Source organism: Rhagoletis zephyria, unplaced genomic scaffold (genome assembly GCF_001687245.7).
Source record: "Rhagoletis zephyria isolate East Lansing unplaced genomic scaffold, Rhagoletis_zephyria_1.1 Rzeph_scaffold_00547, whole genome shotgun sequence".
NCBI classification, from domain to species: Eukaryota; Metazoa; Arthropoda; class Insecta; order Diptera; family Tephritidae; genus Rhagoletis; species Rhagoletis zephyria.
Window position 1 is genome coordinate 196899 of NW_016157631.1, and position 26990 is coordinate 223888.

Below are 26990 nucleotides of genomic sequence, written 5' to 3' on the forward strand. Positions count from 1 at the left end.
CCTCAAGTCGCTAGCCGGCAGTACTTGGGGCAAAGACAAAGAAACGTTGCTGGCAACATACAAGGCAATAGGCCGGCCGGTTTTGAACTACGCAGCGCCAGTGTGGTCTAGTAGGACGCAGTGGACGAAGCTACAGACCGCACAAAACACCGCACTGAGGACAGCGACGGGATGCCTCCTGATGACGCCTGAACACCACCTGCACGGCGAGGCGCAAATGCTCCCGGTAAAGGAGCACAATATAATGCTCTGCAAGCAGTTCCTGATCGGGACCCACAGAAGTGGCCACCCGTGCAGACAGCTGCTTGCAGAGGAGCCCTCGCCTAGGCACGTCAGGAGGCATCTATATGAACTAACGGACGAAGTCCAGAGGTTCATTAAGCAACCTCTGGACCCGACAGCCTACACACAGGCCTTGAACGGCATTCACAGGGACTCAGTCTCGAGTTATGTAGACTCTAGACCTGTGAATGCCGTTCTAGGCACACCACCCCCGGACATTGACGAGACGGAGCTTCATCTGCCTCGGGAGACGCGCACCACACTTGCACAACTTCGCTCCGGCTACTGCAGCAGGTAAAACTCCTACCTGAGTAGGCTGAATGAGGATGTACCTAATGAATGTCCGGCATGCGGAGAGACCCCACATGACTCGAAACATCTCTTCGCATGCCCGGCAAACCCGACATCCCTAACGACCTTGTCCTTATGGGCAAACCCCGCAGAAGCTGCACGCTTCCTAGGGTTGCCGTTAGTGGAACTTGACGGCAACGACTGAGATACCAACCGATCTGGGCGGGGTTGTTGTAGCCGCTACAACAACAACAACAACGGTTAAGCTTACTTTATAAAACAAAAAAAAACTTTTTCAATTACCTTCATTATAAACATAATGACGCCATTTACATTTGAAACCTCTCATTAAGCTATGGACACCCGTTTTTTTGACGGTATCTGCTCCTCTCTGCCAATTAATTTCGAAATGCTGCTAATTTTGGATGTATTCTTTCATTTTTAACTATTTTCTTTCAATATTTTTCAACGGGTCGTCATTGTGAAGAGTTTGATGGGTTTCGGTCCTTTTGAACAATATCTAACCCGTATCTGACATATCAGTTCATGTCAAGAGGGCTGTAATGGCTCAATGCTAAATCGGGTCAGAACCAAAATGAGCCTTTATGTTGCTTTATGAACGACAGCAAACGTCATTGCGTCTTTATATAAATTACTTGATTTTTAGAGCCTGTGATAATAAATTTTTTGCTCTTCGTGCCACATCGGCAGATGGCTTTCCACACCAAGTACATATTAGGCCAAAAAATAAAAAACAAGGAGCTTGTCTAACATTTTTAACTTGAGGGCATATTGGACTCCATTTCTCTTCGTTACATTATAAGGCTCAGAGCCCGAACCTGCTTAACGGCAGCTTCGACGTATGTTTCCTCGTCCACACATACCTTTTCTTGCTTTTTGAAGAATACGTTGAAGTTACAAAAAGTAGATACGCGATATTAATAACGACAAAATACCCTATGAATGTGTATACTTACTTTATATTTACAGTTACTTGTACGAAGTGGTGAGTAAACATAATCGACTAGTTTTTTTCGTGTCCATTCTTTAGTCGGTCTCCATCCCTGCCTTCAGCTATAACGTCGTTGCCTTTTATAAAAGAAGCATTCCGCCTGACTCAAAAATAACTCATGTACCCCTCTCGGTGGCTCGTGAAACGGATATAAGATTTTTATCGAGTTGTGGCACAAGTAACACATTTTTCATGATAAAAACCACATTTGACTTGCCTTGTAGTTTGATATCACCTGTGCCCTCTACATTTAAACGCCGGCCATCGCCCACTCTTACGTGTACACTTTCGGCCATTCAGGTCGAAGATTCATGAACACCTCCTTTTGGAAAACCATATGATCAGTGGCGCCTGAATCCGCGTAGAAAATATTTTTGACACTATTGCAATTTCTTGATGCGTTTACATTAAATAGATATGCATTTTCAGTTTTTTGTTCTGCTTGTCGTCCGTTGTTGTTGCTTTTGTTTTGAAGTGACAGTGAATGATGTTGACATTTTATTTCTTCCTTGTTTCGTTGACCTTTCTGACGTTTTCTGCATTCTCTTGCCCAATGACCTGATTTATTAGAGTAGTTGCACTTTCCGCTTCGTTTTTGACTTGACACACTGTTTCTATTTTTGCTTTTGCTTTCATTTACTGCATAGGCAGCTTTTGAACAACTTTTGGAACTTGTACGTGAACTAATGATGCTCTCCTCATTAAAAAGATGTTCTATAAGTCGTTCTATGCTTGAAGCTCTCGTGGTATGCTGCACCATGCTGTACGTACGTGATCGAACCTGACTGGTAGACTACTCAGTATTTTGGCAATGATCATAGGCTGTTTTTGCTCTAAGTCCATATATTTAAGCCTTTGTGCTATGGACATAACACTTGCATCAAAAACTTGTTCATCATTTTCCATCCTGATGCTCATAAAGTTCTCAAAAAGAACTTGCGCAGATTGCTCACTTTTTTTCACCATGCGCTGCTTTTAGTTTCGAGCACATTTGGGCCGCGGTTGACCACTCGGTGAGATGCTTTAGTTGTTTCAGCTCTATGCCTCTCATGATGAAGACTTGTGCCTCCGCATCTTTCTCATCCCATTTTTCACTGTTTGGCTGTGTCCTCTGCTCTGTACCCAGAATATATGGCTTTAATTTATTTTCAGCCTGTATATTTCCATCTGGTGTCGCCATAGCTGGTAGTTTTGGCCATCGAAGCGATGAGTGTGGAATACTCTTGATTCGCTCATGCTAACTTCTTCGTTGTGGAGCTCAACTTGAATCTCGGAGTCGAAACAAACGCTGTCGATTAAATTTTCGACGAATCCCGAAACAAATGCAGAGTTACAAAGAATAGAGTGGTCGAGGATGATAATGTCACCCTCCATATATTATATTTTAAGAGGGGACTTATTTGTTTGCGCAACACGTGGGCTTCTGGGCCCATAACCTTTTGAGTGTAGAAATTTTTTATTAACAAGTAAGAAAGTCTAAGTTCGGGCGGAGCCGAATATTAAATACCCGGCGCAAGTGTTAAATAAATGTTTTTCACCTTTCCGAAAGCTGCCATTACATGGTAAGCCGGGGAGTATCTATTTTGAGTACAACAGCGTCCTTAAATTTCGAAATATTGAAGTTTCAAACATTTCTGAAATTCACCGTTATATGAAAAGCGGCCGTCATTTTAGTCCGATTTCAATAATTTTAAACGTTTTGCTTTTATGTGGCAAGCACAATAACCACACCGAGTTCGGTAAAAATTGGTAGAACGGTTACCGAGATATATATATGTGATCATAAGTGGGCGGTGCCACGCCCATTTTCCAAAATTTTATCATAAACGTATTTCTTGGTAAAGAATTGTTGTAAGCATCAATTTTGAGTAAATTAGCTTTAATATTTACTGATTTATCGAAGATTTCGTATTTCTCAAAATTACCGTTATATGGGATGTAGGTGTGGTTATTGTCTGATTTTAAAAATGTTCGACCATTTGGTGTGCTGTACCAAGGCCAACAACAACTGGGCCAAGTTTGACAGAAATTGGTACAGCGGTTACCAAGATATGCACATGTAACCAGAAGTGGGCGTGGCTACACCTATTTTTCAAAAATTTATAATATTCTTATTTTTCGTCTAAAAATTATTGTAAATTTCTATTTTGAGTGGATAATCTTCAGTAGTTACTAAAATATCGCAGTTTTCGTATTTCTTAAAATTAGCGTTATATGGGAGGAAGGCGTGGTTATTGTTCGATTTTGCCCATTTTCAATACCGTCCGTCCTACGCCCAAAAAATGTGCACGTACCAAGTTTCGATAAGATATCTCAATTTTTACTCGAGTTATCTTGAGCACAGACGGACGGACGGACGGACAGACAGTCACCGCTTAATCGATTTCTCTTTTCATTCTGATCATTTATTTATACATTTGTCTACATCTAGGTCGATTCGTTTCGGCTGTTACAAAGAACCGTTATGTCAGCAAAGTTATAATACCCTTGTGCACAAGTACGCTCGGGTATAAATATATGTAATGCACAATGTAGAATACGTCTAATCACGTGAGAGCTCAAAATGTAAAAGGAAGGAAAATGGGCGGAAGAAAAAAACCAAAATGAAAAATAACTCCATAGTTAATGTCAAAAGTAACCATGATAAGGTTGCCATATTTAGTTAATAAGGAAAGTGATTTCTCAACAAAATATATTTTATAAATGAGGCCATACAAGTTTTGGGAGAGTTACAACACAAGAATACATTTAATGCGCAGCGACACGCCGGGTAATTGCTATTTAAAGATAAAAATAAGATCTTTTAGAGCTGCGTGCCTTTGCAAATATTGAAAACATAACAAATATTTCTGAATAAGTTTTTGCGTGAATGGCTTCAAAATTTCAGACTAAAACATAACAGGTTGGCATAAAGCGTGATCGTTAGATAACATTCTTCATAAAGTTCGTTGAAAATGCTAAATACATAAAATAATTTTGCCTAAAATACGGCCACGAATTTGTATGTGTGTATGTAAGGATTTTCACATCTTTGGACAGTGCGGTTAACAAATTTTTAAATATTTCCTCCAAAATAATCTTTTCAATGGATCTTAAGCGAAAATTAGTTTTTCGTAAAATTTTTTGAAAACTGGGCGTGGCCCGACCACTCCTTAAGCATTTGAGAACAATGAATCACACAACAATTTAATGTTTCCTCAAAGGATTTCAAACAATTTGATGTATAATTTATTTGTGTGTGTTCGAACTCGATCGAACTATTGCCTTGGCTGTCGCTGTTCAATTCGCTGTTATTTATTATGCAAGCTGTCGCCACCATCTGGCATTCTCTGTGGCCGAGTTAGCCGTCGCCACGTTCTGGCATCCATGTAAATCGAGGGCGAAGAGAGAGAAAACGGAGAAAATAAATTCATCAGCTAGGCGAAGTTGTCAACTAGCGGTCATCCTCTCCGCACGTATATATAAGTGTTTACTAACCCGTAATTATATAGATATACATACATGCTTTTTGTCAAGTACATACCTAGCGGAATAAGTCTGAAGCTTTTGTATATAATAAAATCAAGCCTTCGCTTCAATACTGTTTTGGAAACCTCAATACAATGCAAATCTGCACAGTGTGCGTTGTTTAGAGTTGAAGATTTTCCTATATCAAGCAACATTGATGGGCCTTCAACAAGGACTGCTAAAATAAAAGTCTTATAAGCAACCTAGGACTAGTTTTAGATTCCTCCAGCGAATGCGAAGGTTCGGGTCTAGAATCTGGAGTCATTAAAAATGTGAAACTAAAGCTCAACTGACGGCTTATCTTAAAGAAAAACGAGCGATCCTCTAAGCAATCGCATCATAGGAGAAAAGGCAGCAAAATTACTGTTTTTGAAATATAATATGCCACTTTTGAACCTTGACTACTAGATTTAAACACTGTATAGGTAAGCACTCGTTCAATTTTCTTATAATTTACCACATTTTTAAGTAATAAAAACGATGACTTAAGTTGATTATAGCAGGGACCGCAAATAACGATTATCCTTTAAAATTTCAACTCAAAAAATTACGCGGAAAGAGGAATGCTACGTGCATAAGGAGTAAACCAATATATTTCTTATTACTCGGAGTACCTTCAGCGGCACTGATTTTTATTTTTTAATTTTTACTTATAAAAATCAAGTTTAATCATTATACTTTGAGTTTTGTTTTTTACTCAGAAAATAATCGTTATGTTTTGAGTTTTATTGTTTGCTCGGAAAATAATGGTTACGTTTTAAGTTTTATTTTTTGCTCGGAAAATAATCGTTACGTTTTAAGTTTTATTTTTTGCTCGGAAAATAATCGTTATTTCTTGAGTTTGATTTTTTGCTCGGAAAATAATGGTTACGGATTCCTGATTTTATTGAGACATCTGTAGTCTACGCAAAGACGATGCTCACCATTTTGTTTATCCACGAGAACAATTATAATTTCGTTCGCGAGTAGATCTTTAAAGATTTCAGCCACGATTGGTCTTTTGGAAAATGGGATACGATATGGTTTCATATTAACAGGCGTTTTCGAATTTTAATTTTGGCAACGTTACAGCGACCGATATCCGCAGCTTTTTCAGCAAACACATCACTATATGACTTTAAGAGTTTTTCGAGTTTGAAAATTTCATTTTCATCAAGAACGGTGCACTCACGAATGTTCAAAATGTTCTCTACGCGACAACAACCGTTTTCAATGACGAGACGACTTCCGGTTCTACACTAGCTATCCGTTCCGAGTAAAATATTTTCATTTAACAAATTGTCGGTTACTACCAAAACATCCGCTTCAATTTTCTCTTTGTCTATTTCGATGATTGCGTCTACTTTTTCGTCACATGTAAATTTTCCTCCCCCAAACCCATTTAACGTTACCGAGCATGGGGTAGGGCAACCAATTTTGTTAGCGAAACTTTGTTTTATCAAAGTACGACTACTTCCCGGATCGATAAATGAACTCGTGAGCAACCCATTTACTGCGATTTGTTTTACGATACCGTCTGCGTGAGAGGTTTTTACTGGCTCGAGATCCGGACTAATAGCTCTAACGGAATTATTTGTCTTTTCCGGACACTTTTCAGTTGTGTGACTGGTACGCTGACACTTTGCACAACGAGGTTTCTTTTGAGGTTCTGGGCACTTAATCGAGTAGTGACCCATCTTCAAGCAGTTATAACACTTCGGTTGGCTTTATATTTGTATTGCGCGGAACGGTAGTAGCATTTGTCACCGGTGTCGATTTCGGTTTAAATTGCGTTGATAATTTCACTTCGTTGAACACGTTATAGCTATTAATGTCATTCAGCAAATAATACACCTCGCGTAGTTGTTCGATATTTTCTTTTTCATGTCACTATCATTGATTCCGTTTATGATATGAATCGTAATGTCGTTTTCGGAAATGCCTCTTTTCGTATCGTAAGCCAANAGATATTTTTATATGCACATCAGCGATATTATGTATACACGGGAAGTCACATATCATACGATTTGAAAACTCGGACCACGTAGTATATACGATCGACAACGAATCGACCCACTGTCTAGCAGGCCCTTGTAATTTCTGCTGCACTGCACAAAGTAAAATACCGTCGTCGATACCGTATGCATTTCTCAACATTTCCACACGTTGCACGTATTGAGTCGCATTCAATGATGTATTGGAAAGCGGGTTAAAGGCTGGCATGAGTTCAACTATTTCGCGCACACTACACATCGGACGAGGTTGCCAACATAAACGTTGATCCGGCATTACTGCAACTTCTCTACCCCGATGACACCCCCGACAACACCTTTCGCCAACGTGACCTACGGAGCCGAGTTTAAACCATCATTGAAACTCATGATGATGAAGACTTTACTGAGGAAGAAGTTATCGAAGCACTGTCGACAATGAACGCTAACAGAGCCCCTGGTTTGGACAATTTAACGTCACATATATGCCTAGCTTTTGCGCGTAAATACACTAACTTTTTGACTCATCTTTTCAGCGCATCTCTACGTATAGGGTATTTTCCAAAAGCGTGGAAAAAGGCATTTGTAAAAATCTTGCCTAAAGCCAATAGGACTAACATTCACGAACTGGGATTCTACCGGCCTATAGCGCTTCTACCAGTTTTTGAAAAGGTGCTAGAAAAGCTCTTTATCAAACGGCTCATATATCACGCTGAAAAACGCCATTACTGGTCTCCAAAGCAGTTTGGTTTTAAAGAACAAACATCCACTGTAAATGCCCTTCGTCATGCCCTTAATCATATCGAGACACAGAAACGGAAATCCCGTCAAGTTATTTGTATATCGCTTGACATCAAAGCAGCATTCGACAACGCTTGGTGGCCCGCACTTCAGAACAAATTAGAACGAATTCATACGCCGTCTAATATTTACAAGCTTATCGGTAGTTATTTAGAAAACCGGGAAGTTACAATTGATTATGCGGAAGCAACGGCCACTAAGATGATGACAAAGGGCTACATCCAAGAATCGGTATGTGGTCCTACCTTCTGGAACATTATTATAGATGAGCTTTTAACTATGCCACTTGCCGCAGGATGTGAAATTTAAGCTTTTGCTGATGATGTGCTTCTTATAGTTAGCGCAAAAACTGTAGAGGAGCTCCAGCAGCATGCCAACGATTCACTGCAGCTTATACATGCTTGGGGAGTTGAGGTAAAACTAACATTTTCTGACACGAAAACACAAGTTATGGCATTTATTGGAATGCGCGGTGTGCTGAGATTAATCTAAACGGTAGACAGCTTACGTTTGTTAAAGAAATAAAATTTCTTGGCGTTGTTATCGACGAGCGGCTAAAATTCACCAATCACGTAAAATATGTATTAGCAAAGGTCCAACGAATCTATGACAACCTGTGCAAGTACGTAAGGCCCACTTGGGGTGTGCATCCTGAGAACGTTATAACAATCTACAGGCAAGTGGTGGAACCCACTATTACGTACGCTGCGGGTATATGGGGAAGAGCCATAAAATACGTTTATATTCGTCGACTTTTGCGATCGTTCCAACGAAACTTTGCCATACGAGCCATACGATCGTTCCACACAGTATCGGCCACATCAGCCCTGGCTCTTACAGGCTTCATTCCACTTCATTTGAAGATTAATGAAATCACCCAGATAGAGAATGTGAAAGCAACGCTATCGTATCATGAAATATCTGACCAAGCGACTCTTCAGCCCCGTGTTCCGCCTCGAGATCAATTGCATCCGGCACAAAGGCAAACAATTGTATATGAATGCATAGAGTCGCAGGAGCTATTAGAGTCCATTAGTATCAATGACGCCACACAGATATATACTGATGGAAGCAAACTACAAAATGAAGGATGCGGCGCGGCGTTTGTCATCCGTCATTCAGATGCAGTTTGAGAGCCTTTCAAGCTCACCCTACACACTGCCGGCTCTGTTTACCAGGCTGAGGCCCTTGCAATTGACCCCGCATTGGAATGGGCCCAAAACAGACTTAAAACGCGTAATCTGTATCTATATAGCGACAGTAGATCGTGTCGCGAAGCTATCCGAGATCGTAGCAATTCTATGCCTCTCGTTGTCTCGATTCACCGGCGTTTACACGGTCTTCGTCAAAGCCATGAAGTAAAATTCTACTGGGACAAATCACACGTCGGTATTGAAGGAAATGAGCTTGCCGACCAGCACGCAAAAGAAGCCGCAAGTACAACAGCTGAATTCTCATACGCCGCATACCCGATATGCTATCCCAAGCGGTTAATACAGTTAGAGATGCTCGTAGAATGGCAGCGTGAATACACCGAAGAAACAACTGGCTCTAGCACTAAACATTTCTTCCCAACGATTGACGATGCGAAACTATACCGTGAAATATTCGGAATATCATTTGAAATGACACAGCTTTTTACTGGTCATGGGTTCAACAAAACTTATTTGAAACGATTTACTATTATCAATGAAGACACCTGTCCATGCGATAATCGAGCCCCGCAAACAATGCGCCACCTACTCCAAGACTGCCCTCGTTATGATTGCGCCAGATATCACCACAGAAGATCATGCCAGCAACACGAAGTCCCAGACTTCGACTTGAATGCGATAGCAAAGCAATCTTCCCTCATCAAATCATTCACAGAATTTGTAAAACATATTATAAGTAACTTAAAAGCATTTAATGGTACAACCTGAACTTTTATTAACTGAGTTAATTATCCCGAAACCATAGTTTTACAACCAGCCTGTATCCACTCGCAGGCACTTTGTATATTATTTCAAACATCATAAATTTCTGAGAGGAGCCCCGATTTCCCCGAACACGGTCAGCGTAGTCTCAATTTCTGCACTAACACACGCACTGTTAGAATTTATATTAAAATGACACTTCCACACTATTTCACGAGGGGTGGATTACATATCACTTTTGAGGCTGTCAGAAGGCCTCTTTAGTTTAGTTTAATATAGTTTAACAAATAAAATTTATTCAAGTAGTTGTTACAGAGATTACTCATTTAAACTTCACAAAGCATCTGCATGTGACGAACGCTGACAATTGACTACTCCCTCGGCTATGCTAGTCGGTTCGTTGTTCGTTTCATTTGCGTGGTTGCCAGATTGCTGACAAATGGAAGTAATTGTATGTTTAACAAATAAATGAAAACGTTATAATGCAATCAATAGATCCTTACGAATTCGCCATTACCAAGGCACTAAGTAACGTACGCACATTGGTTTGCAAAACGCATTTATTTAAGTTGAAAGAAGAAAAAGTCCTTTGTTCGGCAGTTATTCTTACCCGCTTTCTATCTTGCAAGGCGAATTCATATATTCTTATCGCGAATTTATATATTCATGTGGTAGCAAGATTACAAAAACATAAAATTACCTTATAAATTAAAAGCATAGTATCACGTGGATGTGTAGTCCAATTCACGAAATCATTTTATCGATCTGAGTAAAAACTAAATACATAAACTCTATTATGCATTAATTGTAATCATGAAATGGTGTTCATTCATTCAGTTTCTACTCAAACGCATGAAATGATTTCGGGAATTGGCCTACGCATAATGGTAGTAACTGACAGAGTGAATTACAACAAACACATGCTTTTGACAATCATTCAGATCAATCGACAATCAAGTTGGACGTTTTGTCCACAAACATTGCAATTTTGCGAGCAGTCTCATTGCAAAATCTCATTTTTACAATTTCATAGTTTTGGCTTATAACGTGACAAAAACGTGAAGAGNCGATTGACGATGCGAAACTATACCGTGAAATATTCGGAATATCATTTGAAATGACACAGCTTTTTACTGGTCATGGGTTCAACAAAACTTATTTGAAACGATTTACTATTATCAATGAAGACACCTGTCCATGCGATAATCGAACCCCGCAAACAATGCGCCACCTACTCCAAGACTGCCCTCGTTATGATTGCGCCAGATATCACCACAGAAGATCATGCCAGCAACACGAAGTCCCAGACTTCGACTTGAATGCGATAGCAAAGCAATCTTCCCTCATCAAATCATTCACAGAATTTGTAAAACATATTATAAGTAACTTAAAAGCATTTAATGGTACAACCTGAACTTTTATTAACTGAGTTAATTATCCCGAAACCATAGTTTTACAACCAGCCTGTATCCACTCGCAGGCACTTTGTATATTATTTCAAACATCATAAATTTCTGAGAGGAGCCCCGATTTCCCCGAACACGGTCAGCGTAGTCTCAATTTCTGCACTAACACACGCACTGTTAGAATTTATATTAAAATGACACTTCCACACTATTTCACGAGGGGTGGATTACATATCACTTTTGAGGCTGTCAGAAGGCCTCTTTAGTTTAGTTTAATATAGTTTAACAAATAAAATTTATTCAAGTAGTTGTTACAGAGATTACTCATTTAAACTTCACAAAGCATCTGCATGTGACGAACGCTGACAATTGACTACTCCCTCGGCTATGCTAGTCGGTTCGTTGTTCGTTTCATTTGCGTGGTTGCCAGATTGCTGACAAATGGAAGTAATTGTATGTTTAACAAATAAATGAAAACGTTATAATGCAATCAATAGATCCTTACGAATTCGCCATTACCAAGGCACTAAGTAACGTACGCACATTGGTTTGCAAAACGCATTTATTTAAGTTGAAAGAAGAAAAAGTCCTTTGTTCGGCAGTTATTCTTACCCGCTTTCTATCTTGCAAGGCGAATTCATATATTCTTATCGCGAATTTATATATTCATGTGGTAGCAAGATTACAAAAACATAAAATTACCTTATAAATTAAAAGCATAGTATCACGTGGATGTGTAGTCCAATTCACGAAATCATTTTATCGATCTGAGTAAAAACTAAATACATAAACTCTATTATNAAGAATATGTGATCATAAGTGGGCGGTGCCACGCCCATTTTCCAAAATTTTATCACAAACATATTTCTTGGTTAAGAATTGTTGCAAGCATCAATTTTGAATAAATTAGCTTTAATATTTACTCATGTTTCGAAGATTTTGTATTTCTCTAAATTACCGTTATATGGGATGTGGGCGTGGTTATTTTCCGATTTTAAAAATTTTCGGCCATTTCGTATGTTATACCAAGGTTAACAACTGTGGCAAGTTTGGAAGAAATTGGTGCAGCGGTTACCAAGATATACACATGTAACCATAAATGGGCGTGGCAAGGCCCATTTTCCAAAAATTTATAATATTCTTATTTTTCATCTAAAAATTTTTGTAAATATCAATTTTGAATGAATAATCTTAAGTAGTTACTAAAATATCGCAGTTTTCGTATTTTTGAAAATTACCGTTATATGGGAGGTAGGCGTGGTTATTGTCCTATTTTGCCCATTTTCAATACCTTTCGTCCTACGCCCGAAGGAAGTGCACGTAGCAAGTTTCGTTAAGATATCTCAATGTTTACTCGAGTTATCGTGTGCACAGGCGGACGGACCGCTTAAGCGATATCTATTTTCATTCTGATCATTTATGTATACATTTGTCTATATATATCTTGATTCGTTTTGCCAGTTACAAACAACCGTTATGTGAACAAAGTTGTAATAGCCTTGTGCACAAGTGCGGTCTGGTATAAAAAAATAGAAAAATTTTAAGCGAATCGGAGACATGACATAATTTTTTTTTACGAAATCCGTCCGACTTAAAAAAGAATGGCTCAAATATACGTACGTAATCGAAAACGGTATTAAATGAACAAAACAGGCCGATAGCCTTTGTTGCTAGTGCCTTTATACTGTAATATAATTATTGATAATTATATTTCTATTAAATAAATAAATAAATAAAATGAACAAAAACAAACAAACAAAATGAAAACACGGACATACTTATTATCACTACATAAAGCTTTACTAAGCGACTTCTTATTCGATTTTAATTCACTTATGACTTTTGGAAAACTGACTTTTTGTACTTTTTTATTATAAAGATCAAACAATTCGGAAAAATGTCGGAAACAACAACAACCAAAAAGGAAATCAAACAATTTCTTTTATTGCCTCACTTTTTGAAAAATTTACGTATTTCTTCAATTAAAAGAGCAATACTAAGCCCTTCTACAGCCGATTTTCAAACTTTTTCTTTGATAGAAAGGAAAACCCATGTCTTTCAAACAGAGAGAACAAAGTTTTAATTCCATCAAAAACAACAAAGTTATAACTTCTTGAAGTTGTAACTTGAAGAATACCAAATATTTATTATATTTGTTAGTAAAAAAGTAGTAAACGAAGTGATGGAGAAAAACTATAAACATAGTCGTATCCTATGGGCTATAACAAAACACAATTTCTATATGAAGTGCTAATTTTTTGTGTAGCACTGTGTTACTTAAGATGGAAAGAATGAGAAAACGGTAGACTGCATGATGTAAGTTTAATTCGTATTCAGCAGCACCAGATTCAGTTTGTGTATGTTCAAAATTCTCAAGTAAAACCATGTCTCTTACTTCTGGATCAAGCGATTTTTTCTGACTGTTTGTAAAGGCCTTGAACTTGTAGTACGCTCAGAAAAAAGTAAGCTAAATATATTTCTCTCATATTTAAGGAAAACATATTTCGCTGACGTAACTAAACTCCTTTCTCAGTGTCAAGCTAAGATCCCACTATCGGCACAAGTAGCACAATATGTACCGATTATTTAAATAATTTGTACAATTACTTTTTGAGCGGTCCCATTATCATCTCATATTTAGGGATGCAAATTTTCAGAGCCAACATCGATGCCGAAAAAAATCGCCCTAAAACTATCGATACATCGATATTTTCCGATGTTTCTCTTTTTTAATAAGTATGTTACAGGTACTTCATGATTTGCAGGTTTTTACAGGAAGATGTTAACGTACGCCACCTTCCATAAGGTTTATTAATGGCGAAAACCGCTTTACTTGTAAAACCTGCAAATCCTGAAATACCTGGAACTGACTTAATGCTTGTTAAAATTACAAGAAAAACCCAGTGTTCATCTAAACTGCTACATTGTTAACATTTCAATGGGAGGTTTTTTGAATTTAATTACATTTCCTTCCAATGCCATAATAGATTTGCTGTTTACGCGCAGATAATACTTACACTCACCTTAAGTCGTATTGAAATACTGTAACTACGTCATGGAAATCGCCTATGTTCAACGTTGCTAATTGCTTTTATTAAGTACATGGCTGCCATCACCCGTAATACGCTTACTCAAAGGGCTCTGTCCCACGGTCAGTAATTATCACGATATTTGGATCGCGATCCATATTGATGGATTGATGGATCGCGCACGAATGCTACATGTTCAATATTTATCGCGTCAGTATTTGCATTTTTTTTTTTTGCTGAACGCTTATTATGACGCAAGAAAATATCTTTATTTTGTACGTATAATTTACAGATAATGCATTCCACAATTATTTTAAGATTTGTTCAATTTGTTTTGAAAGATTTTAAGACCCGAGAGTGAAGGCAGAGCCGATGTTTACATTATGAGAGTAAAAGATGTACTGAAGAAATATATGGATCGCGTTTTGAAAGTGCTACACGTTCAATATTTATTGACGGTATTGCGATCCGCGATCCATATCGCAAAATTTTTAGATATTTTGCGATATGGATCACGACCCATCAATACTGCATAGTACACCGTCAATAAATATCGCGATACTTGGATTACGTCAATAAATACTGACCGTGTGACAGAGCCCAAAGAATATAACATAAAGATGTGAACGCAATGGCAATTTTGAACCGAAACTAAAGTCGATGTTTAAAACATCGTTAAAATTGACATCGATATATCGCCAATTTTACGATCGATGGTAAACATCGGTTTTTTAGCCGATGTTATCGATGTTTCAGAAACATCGATGCATTGTTTGCATCCCTACGCATATTGTGACAATTTCCTTAGGTGCATATCGACCAAATGAAATATGCGGCGATATTCGGTACAACATGATCACAATATCGTGCTAGTTTAATAATAGCAATAAACAAATGTTCGGCTTTGATCGGGACATGAGCGCCCGATAAAAATCACGACATTTTTATACCTTTCATGAGCATGAAATGGTATTATAACTTTGGTCCGATGTTTGTAAGTACCAGAACAAAAAGAGATAGACCCATCAAAATGTATACTTATATGATCAGAACGTCGAGCTGAGTTGATTTATCCATGTCCGTCTGTCTGTCTGTTTGTATGCAATCTAGTCTCTCAGTTTTCGAGATATCCGGATCAAATTTGGCAGGTGGGTGTATTTTTATAATGTATTAATCATTTGTCGGAACCGGAAGAATCGGACCACTATAACATATAGCTCCCATACAACTGATTGTTCAGATATGAGATTTTTCGTTATAACTCATCCATTTATCTAGCTAGGACCATGAAATTTCGCGTTGTTTTCACTCATTATCAGCAGAAGACTTACAGTGAAAATAACGAAGATCGGGTCACTATAGCCTGCAGCCCCTATACAACTGATTGTTCAGATATGAGGTCTTTTATCATAACTCCTCCATTTATGCAGCTAGGAACATGAAATTTCGCACCATTTTCACTCATTATTAACAGAATACTTACAGTGAAAATAACAAGGATCGGATGACTACAACATATATCTTCCATACATCTGATTGTTCAGATATGGGATTTTACTGTAAAACTCCTTTATTTGAACAGCTAAAACCGATAAATTTCGTAAGATATTTTATAAATAATAATACAAAGTCTACTGAGAAAATCGTCAAAATCTATGCTGTATAAGCTTTATCTCCTATAGCACTGATTGTTCAGATACCAGTTTTTGCGATATATCTCCTTTATGTAGGAAACTAAATCCAATAAATTGTGTTACCGGTTTACATACCGATCACATAGCAGTGAAAATCACTTAGATTGGTGCCATATAAAGTATATCCTCCATACCTCTGATTGTTTAGAGGCGATTTTTTATATAAGTATGTAACTCCTCTATCGATGTATGCAGATGTATTCAAAATCAGTAATCTGTCAAACTAAAATTTGCAGATGTTCATGAAAGGTATGAAGCCTTCGGCATAGCCGAAGACAGCGCTGCTCTTACTTGTTTACAATTTGATTGTTCTAGAATGAAGTAAAGACTGTTCACATTATGGGTACAGCAATATTAATTTTGGTTGCTTATAAATAGTTAGCACAATTTCGGCTCAGATTGCTGAATTTCGAAAAATTGTGTTACGCTATCAGTACATCAAATGCGCAGAAAATCGGCCCATTGCGCCGATAATGGGGTCTTAGCCTAAGAGGATCGGAAGAAACCAGTGGATGGTGAAATACATCTTCAGGTTTAGCTTTTCCTAAAGTTTTTCGGCTAAAACGTTTACGATATGCTTTAAAATCTTTATTTCGCGATTCCTGGGCCTTTCACTTAATTGTCCAATCGGTGGAAGGAAATTCCATAAAATTTCGGCACCATCCATTAAAATTTTGTGCGCTGTAATTTGTTGCCAGGGATAAAGGAGGCACACAATTCCGCAGTATCAAGACATAGCATCTGGAATTTTATGTTATCTCTTTTAAATCCAGTGGATCTACCGCAGCTGTTCCAGATGAAAGTGACGCAACTTTTGAAATTGCCTAAAGATTTATGCAGCTGGTTTGGTTTGAAATATATTCTTCCACATCGCTGAACTTGCTTTGCAGTAATTTAGAAGGGCTTTTAAATAATACTCTACACAAATTCCGATTTTTAACGGATAAATGCCTTCCGTCTGGAATAAAAGATACCAGTATTGAAATAGGGAATATGTACAGACGGTATTTACTATTCCCTTCCAATTAGATGGGATTTTTCTTAAAACACTTCCACGCGGTACATATTTTTGATAAAATAGTGGATGACAGTGGCTAATCAAAATTAATAAGTTCTTATTAAAACATATTTTTCTCAAAAATGCGTAAAGCTTGTGTAAATATTTTAAGCTTACTAATGGTATTTTCGTTTCTGCCAAAAAATGTCGCCTTTTAATAGCCCCTTTCTCTTTTCGTGTTCGATTCTACAATAAAGGCAAATGGTGAACAAATTTTGTGTTCGTTTCTTAAAATGTCACACTCTTAGGCAAAAAGGGCACTTTCTCTGCCCTCTGAAGCTTCGTCAGGGTAGATGGTTGCACTCATCAGATAGTTGCTCAAAATGACAATATTTTGAATTGCGCGAGCTAGACAAGGACAAAAAGGCCCATTTACAGGGTTGAGTATAACATCAAACACACACCGTGGAAGAAAGGAAATTTCCATAATATATCGACTGCTGAGTCGAACATCGACCTATTTCGGCAGCCGATTCGAAAACGCCGTGTCAAAAAACTTTTCAAGAACGCCATAATTCAGAATTTTATTAGAAAAATCTCTATCTCAGAATTAGGATGAAGAACGCCCTATCGCACTTGAAAATGTATTGAAAATATGCTAGTATAGAGCGTTTTTGAATCGAAAGCTGAGGTAGGGAGTTTTTGAAACGAATCCTGAATTAGCGCGTTCTTGAAAAGTTTTTTTTGAGATAGAGCGTTGTCGAGCTGGCTGCCGAGATAGGTCGATATAAGGCCTTACGGTTATAAATAGGAAAAATTCAGAAAAATAGCCTTGTGTCTATTGAGAAAAAGGTGAATCAAAAAATTCGCCATGAAAAAAATTAGTTTACTCCACAGACTCGTGGTCGCAGTATTTCCAATAAAGTTTGATTTTGATTAACTGTCCGCCTTGATATTGTCACACAAAGGGGAGGGGCCTACAGTTTTACGCCGACCCGAAAGGCGATTGTATTTTTATGAGAAGCTGTTTTTCGCATCAGAAATACACTCGGTGGTTGGCCATTGCCTGCCGAGGGGCGACCGCAATTAGAAAAAAGTTGTTTGTTTTTCATGTTTTGATGTTCAGTTGAACAGCGCTTGAATACAGGCCCTGCGGAATGATAGCGCGCACTGCTAACCACTACACCACAGCAGCCGCTGTGTAACTGTATTACTTCAACTCTAAATCAATTTTACATACTTTTCGGTGAAGTAGAAAAAAGTTCCGCTCATTTACTTAACTACTAAACTTTTACAGAATATCAGAAAGTCGTAATCAACATTTTATTGATTACGATTACATTAATTGTAATCATGATATTTTTAGGATTACAATTAAAGTATGTATTCGTAATCGTAGTTTTCATGATAACAATTACTGTAATTGTAATCTTAAAATTTTTAGGATTACAATTTCGGTATTCGTAACCATGTATTTCATGGTTACTATTACAGTAATCTTAGTAATTAAGTATTTAAGATTACAATTATTATAATCGTAATGGTAACTATATGATTACAATTAAAGTAATCGTAATCGTATATAATTTAAGGATTAAAATTAAGCAAGCTTTGACTTATAGTAACCTTAAGCATTATAAAAAATGCTTTAATAGCAACCATGAACTCGCTTTCGATATTGGAAAAAAAATTTCTGACTGTAAAGTAAACATTGAGCTGTTGTACGCGGAAACTAGTAGCGTTCGGGAATCCAATGTTTATGGACGGATTCGGCACTGTGTTGTGGCTCTGCTGGTAGATATTTTTTTATCGTAAATACCATTTTTTGAAAAATTAGTTTTGAGCATCGCCTTCTATTAAGTGGTCCCATTATGCTGTTAGAAAAAACTTTCTGATTTAGATGTTGCCTACACCAGGGATCGAACTAAGGTGTGGCGGAGTGGTAGGACGCACCACTCAACCACAAGCACAAACCCCCCCTCCCCTTATAGACTTTTTAAAATATTGTAATATAGAATCAAATTGACTTACAAATGTGGTAAACATGTAGTGATAGCGATGATCATTCATCTGGAGCTGAAGAATCTAAAATTATTTAACAACAAACATAATAAAATACTATAATCTTCAGTAGGAACTACTAATTTCTTACCGCTCGGAAAAATCTATTTATATTTGTCGGGTTAGTATCTACAATAATCTTATAAATTTCCTTTTGACGAACGGCGCGCAGAACTTGCCGATAATTTGCAGGCGATGCTTGGCGTATATACATTTCGGTGCGGAAATCTGGCGTCGAACGCATCAGATCTTGTTGATTAAAGAGGCCTTAAATGAAATAAAATACACAAAATAATAGTGGAATATGCGACTAGCGTTTACATACACACCATAATCATCCTCATAGATAATGGCAGTTTTTGTCCAGTTCAAAAAAATCATCAAATCACGGTGTGCCAAACTCAAAAGCCGCTTAGATGGGTAAAGATTTATCGAGAACTCTTTGAAATTTGTGTCAAAGTCTATGCGAGTCTCGATATGTGGCACATCGAATGATTGACAAATGGATTGCACATGGGCAGCAAGCAAGGGATCCGTTGGACCAAAAATGACTTGAACTCCAGACTCCAACTGGCGACATATCTTTTTTGTTGTACGGAAGGAATCATCACGTGGCACGTACTCAATATCATAAATTAGCTGTGTGTTTGACAATAGCATCTTGTCTTTGTTAATGCGATACACCGCGTATTTAAATGAGTATTCAACGCTGCTGTCTCGTTGGTCTTCCGTAAAAATCGCACCTATGTATGTACACAAAAATTATGTAAATATTTAGTATTTCATTTTGTTTTTTTCAAGTACTTTTGTAATTTCGCCAGAAGTAAAAATTGTCACATCTACAGCGTATGTAGTTAGTACTTATATTATACTTAAACCCAATGCATGTATGTAAATGTACTTATAAATATACTAACAGAATACCAGACGTTGTCCGGGTTAGGCATATTGGGACAATGACAAAAACCTTACATTTATTTATATAAAAATAATAATATGAGCAGTAAATTTTTACAGACGATTAACAAAATTAAACAAGATTATATACATTTCAAATATTAATGAAACCAATTGGTATCTTTTATTCTCGTAGTCGAAGTTTTCTTCTCGGAACATTCCAAAGTTTTAAGAACACAAAAAAATGCAATAGAGTATTATATGATGGAAGAGGATCAGTGAATACTAAAACTGTATATTGCTGCGGAAAGTTCCGTTTCGCCGTACCTTTATTTAAAAAATACCAGTTTTTACAGTACATTATGGTTTAAATCAGTTTTTCGATAAAATAAAGAAATTCCTGGTACTATGTGTTGTACACATCGCGACAAAAATGATATTCTACGGGACAGCATTCGGCCGTTTACCACTACGAAATTTCGCAAAGACGTTTTTCAGTCGACGCATAACTTATGCCATCCAGGAAGACGCACCACCGCCAAATTAATGACCAGTCGATTTGTTTGTCCGGGTATTCAAAAGGGCAGTAGAGCATTCGCCAAAGCATGTTTGTAGTGCCCAAAGGCGAAGACTAATCGGCACACGTTCTCTCCACTTCAGCGCTATGAATCGTGTGACTCGCGCTTTGATCACATCAACACTGATGTAGTGGGTCTATTTCCACTCCACTGCGGATTTCGGTACTGCTTAACTATTATCGATCGATACACGAGATGACCCGAGGCAATACTGATGGCAGACATGACCGCACCAACTACTGCTAAAGCTTTGACTACTAATTGGATTGCGAGATATGGAGTGCCTACAGTAATTACCTCAGATCACACTTTTCGCTGAATTAACAAAGTCACTCGGCATTAAATATTTGACGACAACGCCTTACCACCCATAATCTAACGGCATCGTGGAAATATGGCACCGGACACTTAAATGTGCGCTCCTTTGCATCGACTCGGAACGCTGGACGGACTCATTGCCGACAATTCTCCTTGGCTTGCGGACCGTCTACAAGCACCGCACTGGCAGCACCGTCCGAATACCACCAGAATTTCTTGCTAAGAATCCTAAAACCAAATCACAATCGGACTTTGTAGTGGAACTCCGAAAATATATGCAAAAATGTTTTGTCAGAAATGATTCGGTGCGCCCATCGTTTTCAACACCCTATGAAGGACCGTTTGAGGTTTAATCCAGGTCCAAGAATTTTTTCAAAATCTCAATAAAAGGGAAGCCGAAGAACATTTCTGTGGATCGATTAAAGCCAGCGTACCTTGTAAATGAAAATTTATCATCGCCACAGAAGAGTCTTATCACTTCGACTAAGACGAGACGGCGGCGAGTAACTTTTAAAGACAATTAAATAGTCTAATTGGGTTCGCTCAGTCTAGTCTACTTTTCTTGAATACAAGCAACCCTTACATACCTTTTTATTTTATAGTAGCAAACCACATGTCGGCCGCTGTGGTGCAGTGGTAAGCAGTGCGCGCTTCCACTCCGCAGGACCCGGGTTCAAACCCTGGTCAAAGCAACATCGCAAAAATATAGAAAAAAGGTTTTTTCTTAACAGCGGTCGTCCATCGGCAGGCAATGGCAAACCTCCGATTGTATTTCTGCCATGAAAAACAGCTTCTCATAAAAATACAATCGCCGTTCGGAGTCGGCGTAAAACTGTAGGTCCCTTCGCCTTGTGTGACAATATCAAGGCGTACGCCACAAGTCGGAGGAGAAGCTCGGCCAAACACTAACATATGTGTAAGCGCCAATCTATTATTATTATTAAACCACATTAACATCCGTTTTCTTTCTCTTCTTTTTTAAGGTCAAACCAAGAAAACACGAGTTTTTCATAATTTTATAAAAATCATTATTTAAAAACCTTTTTTGAGTATTTTTTATAAAATATCAAACGAGAAATCATCCAAACAGACTTGGCTGAGCAGATAGACGATTCGACTTTCTGCACAATGAACGACAACACACCCACCAGGATTATGGGCAGCCGCTGCAGCCCGCCAGACATAACAATTGTCAGCGCTGGTCTGATAAACAGCGAATCATGGCGACCTATGCTGACTTTGGCATCAGATCATCTGCCCATAGTCATCTCGATCGATAAACCAACCAACTTTACTTCCGCGGAACACTTGATCTAAATCAACTTTTCTAGAGCTTATTGGAATGGCTTCTACGAATTTACTGAGAGCATCTTCGCTACGCTCCCCACACCAACTGACGTCCACCTTGGTGAACGTAAGTTCCGCAGGGTTGTTGCTGCAGCAGCAGCTCGCTTCGTGCCGGCAGGATGCATCGACCCCCGGCCAAACTTCCCTGGTGAAGCGGCTTTTCTAGCCAATGAACGTGACAACCTTCGTCAGGCCGATCCCGGAAATCCCCGTATCAGGGATCTCAACGCGGAGATTTGGCAGCTGGTGAACGTACATAAGCGGACAAAGTGGGAAGAGCATCTGAAGATTTGCAACCTCACCTCTGGTATGAGTAAGCTTTTGTCAACCGTGAGATCACTGTCCAATCCAACGAAGCACGACGACAGGGTCGAAATTTTTTTCGGAGACCATGCTTCGTCGGACCAGGAGTGATGCGCGAGCTATTTTAGCCAGCCGTTCACACTGCAGTCTCCGGCGGACAAAGCCAAGCGTCGAGTGACCAGAAAGGCTGTACAAACTGCCAACAACTTGTGCCCCTTGGCGAAAGCCTCCAAAGCCATGGGTTCCGATGGAACATGAATGTTGATGCTGAAAAATTTGTGTCCTGCGGGAGTAGCGTACCTAACGGAGGTCCTCAATATGTCAATGGCCACTCTCATCATCCCGGACATCTGGAAGGTGGGGAGAGTGGTCCCACTGCACAAACCGGGGAACGCAGCCAACAAAGGAGAATTTTTTCGCCCGTTAAAACTCCTTTCCCCAGTGCGAAGACACTAGAGGCCTTACTGCTCCCGTACTTTACGAATCACCTGACCCCGGCGAAGCATCAGCACAGTACAACAACAGCACTTAACGCCACAAACACTCATATAACAAGTGGCCTCAACCACAACCGTCCTTGGGAGAGAACAATTCTAGTAGCGTTGGGCCTGTCGAAGGCGTTTGAACCGTCAGCCACTCCACGCTACTAGAAGATATAGAGGCTTCCTCTCTCCCACAGAGGCTTAAACAGTGGTCGGCGAATTATAATTAATCTATCTATAATTAATCTATAATTATCTATAATTAATATAATTAATCTATAATTAATAATTATCTGAGTGGTCGTCACTCTTCGGTAATGTTTAAAGACATATCGAGCAAACTCAGAAAAATAAAAAAGGGGTTCCACAGGGTGGGGTCCTTTCCCCACTACTGTTTAACTTTAACATTTCAAAACTCCCTCAACCACCAGAGGGTGTCTCGATTGTCTCTTACGCCGAAGATTGCTCGACTAAATCGTCTTGGAATGGAATTGATTATTTGTGTTCAAAAGTAAACGGGTATCTCTCCGAGCTTTTTCGCTTCTTCACTGCAAGGAGCCTAACCCTCTCCCCTACAAAATCCTCTGCGACCTTGTTCACTACCTGGGCGAAGGAGGTCAGGCTACCCCTGGGAATGCACGTCGATGATACACCAATTCCGATGGTGAATAATCCCAAAATACTCGGAGTAACCTTCGACAATCTGCTGGCCTTCTCTGCACACGCAGCCGCTATTGTCGCTATTGTCAACAAAGTACAGAGACGCAACAAGGTCCTCAAGTCGCTAGCCGGCAGTACTGGGGGCAAAGACAATAAAACGTTACTGACAACATGCAAGGCAATAGGCCGGCCGGTTTTAAATTACGCAGAACCACTGTGGTCGCCGGGGACTAGTAGGACGCAGGCGACACAAAGCACTGCACTTAGGACAGCGACTGGATGCCTTCTGATGTCGCCAGAATACCACCTGCACGGCGAGGCGAAAATGCTCCCTATTAAGGAGCATAATACAATGCGTTTGCGGGAAATTTTGCCCCTTATTCTAATTACCTTAAACGAGCAATTTTTGTGTATATGTATATGTATCCATAAATTTCTCGGCAACGGATCTAACGTAGCAAAATGAAAAATCGTTTTAAAATTCAATCGTAAAAATTATTTGTATCGTGCGAATATCTATAGAAATTATCAGGGTTGGAAAAACTGTTAGCACAGCGACAACAGCCAAGCATTTGCTTTTTNGACACCGACGCTCCAGCTCTGAAAGTATTCAACTCGGAACCCGCTGGTGGTAGCAGAGGAAGAGGGAGGCCCCCACTGCGATGGAAAGATCAGGTGGAGAAGGACTTGGCTTCACTTGACGTTCCAATTGGCTTCAGTTGGCATAGAGGAGAAACGACTGGCGTGCTTTGCTTAACTCGGCCAAAATCGCTTAGGCGGTTACAGCGCCAAAAAAGAAGAGGAAGAAGATGAAGATCTTGCAGAAGCAATGAGCTCAGCCGACGACGCTTTAAAGGAATTTGAAGAAATGCGACAAGATGCAGAAAGAAACTTTCATTTGCTTTTCGAACACGTAGAAGAAGTATGCACGAACCTAGGCACAAAAATCAAAGTACTGCGATACAGCAGTCGCCAAAAGAATCGCTTTAATGTGAAAGCCGGAGACGCCGAGGCATACTATCGCATTGCTTTTTACATTCCCTTCCTNTCAGTTGGCACAGAGGAGAAACGACTGGCGTGCTTTGCTGAACTCGGCCAAAATCGCTTAGGCGGTTACAGCGCCAAAAAAGAAGAGGAAGAAGATGAAGATCTTGCAGAAGCAATGAGCTCAGCCGACGACGCTTTAAAGGAATTTGAAGAAATGCGACAAGATGCAGAAAGAAACTTTCATTTGCTTTTCGAACACGTAGAAGAAGTATGCACGAACCTAGGCACAAAAATCAAAGTACTGCGATACAGCAGTCGCCAAAAGAATCGCTTTAATGTGAAAGCCGGAGACGCCGAGGCATACTATCGCATTGCTTTTTACATTCCCTTCCTTGCTCCCCATATTCCCATATTAATAATAATAATAATAGATTGGCGCTTACACATATGTTAGTGTTTGGCCGAGCTTCTCCTCCAACTTGTGGCGTGCGCCTTGATATTGTCACACAAAGCGGAGGGACCTACAGTTTTACGCCGACTCCGAACGGCGATTGTATTTTTATGAGAAGCTGTTTTTCATGGCAGAAATACACTCGGAGGTTTGCCATTGCCTGCCGAGGGACGACCGCTGTTAAGAAAAACCTTTTTCTAAATTTTTTGCGATGTTGCTTTGACCAGGGCTTGAACCCAGGTGCTGGTGAGTGAAAGCGCGCACTGCTTACCACTACACCACAGCGGCCCATATTGCTCATTTGAAAAGCCGGTTCCTAAACCATAAATCAGTTTTAAATAACTTTAGTGTTTTGTTTCCAAAGTATGATTTTAACGAAAAAAAAAACTGAAGAATTGTTTGCTTTCAATGAAAGAGTAATCGTCTGCTCCAAACAAAATTCTTCTGGAGGTAGAAATGTGGAAAAAACGAGTTTCACACGAACATTTTCGAAATGCTCTCGAAGCATTTCAAGTAGCTAATACAACGTCTTTTGGGAATGTTTTTAAGATCTTACGTATATTGGCACTTTTTCCCGTTTCAATAGGCACACCTGAACGAAGCTTTTCATGCCGGACAAGAACTAAAACCTACTTGAGAAATGCAACATGTTAAGAAAGGCTCAACGTTCTAGCATCTATGAATATTCACAAAGATATAAATTTTCCAGTTGACGAAGTTCTAGAAGAATTTTTCAAAAAACCACGAAAAATTTTAAAATTCTTCGTTTCATTGCTTTATAAGTAAAAAGAAAGATTTAATGTGATTAAAATTATCAAAATGTTTTATAAATAAAGCAAAAAATTGAATATATGATTTTAAAAATTTGTTTTGAAACTTTATTACGCAACATTTAAAGGAAAAAATACCTTTTTTTATAAAAAAAAATATTTTAAACAAAAAAATAACTAACCGACTTTTAAAAGGTTGGTATCGTTGTAAAGGCGATTGAACCACTATTTCTTCTGATAAGCATATTTGTATACTTCGTATATAAAAACTTGAGAAAAACTCTTGAAAGGAAAAAAATAAAAATTTTTTCTTATAAAAAATATTTTAAACAAAAAAATTACTAATTAGTAATACAATTGAATACTTTATTTAAATAAAACAGACCACAAACAACACACATTTTTTTCTTATTCTGGTCTTTCATTAAATCGAAAAAAAGAAATCTAATATTCCATGGTTGCCGAAGGTATCTCCTAAATTCTCACCATCCACATAGGGGAGACCATTGATAATGATATCGGTGGAGACGGCTTGGTTTTGACATTCGTTAAGCTCAGTCTTAAGCAGCGCTACCTCCATTTGCAGCTGCTCATTTTGCGCAATTTGAGCTTCTGCCTTTTCCACTCGTTCTTCCATTTTTCGCAAAGCCTTTTTTAGATTCGCCAGCTCAGCCGTTAACTCGCCAAATCGCTGCATCACTCGTTCTTCAGATGATTTTAACCGTTCAGCTATCTCTTCCACAATAATCTTCCTCTGTGAATCCAGTTGCTCCTCAATACGCTCAAGCCAAGATGTAGGTGGGGAGCTCTCTTTTTTCTCAGTTTTACTGAGAGAACTATTCTGCGGAGTAGATACCGCTTGACGCGCAACTTTTCTTGCTGTCATTTTATTTTTATTTGGAATTGAATTGCGACGATTAAAAATAATATAACTATTGCAGCAGACCTACTCGATATGAGGTGTAGAGATATTTCAGTGAGACCCGCTACCACTTTAAACGCAAACAATTGATCAAACACTCGGAATAAATATACAGCTGCAGCGCACCGACAAACACGTCTACTCAGCTTGACATTCTTTATCGATAAGATTTGAGAAAGTCAAATTTCGTGAATTTTCGCACAATGTTGTCGATTTTCGGAAAAAAGGCATAAGAATTCAAAAAAAGGACGGAAGCGCCCTCTGACGGCCTTCAAAAGAAACAAAATGAATGCCAGATATGGATTCCTC

The 26990-nt window shown here is 38.8% G+C and overlaps 1 protein-coding gene across 1 annotated transcript in view; it reads right to left on the bottom strand.

The window, feature by feature from the left end:
- LOC108360258 (glutamate receptor ionotropic, kainate 1-like) overlaps window positions 1-26645 on the bottom strand; it is a 162624-nt gene extending 135979 nt beyond the window's left edge. Inside the window, exons 1-4 of the mRNA XM_017612470.1 lie at window positions 26246-26645; window positions 19296-19709; window positions 19058-19233; window positions 18937-18990 (exon numbers count right to left, since the gene is read on the bottom strand). Of these exons, the coding sequence (XP_017467959.1) occupies window positions 18937-18990; window positions 19058-19233; window positions 19296-19709; window positions 26246-26645 (1044 nt within the window). The remainder of the gene's footprint in view (window positions 1-18936; window positions 18991-19057; window positions 19234-19295; window positions 19710-26245) is intronic.
- Window positions 26646-26990: the final 345 nt, after the last annotated feature.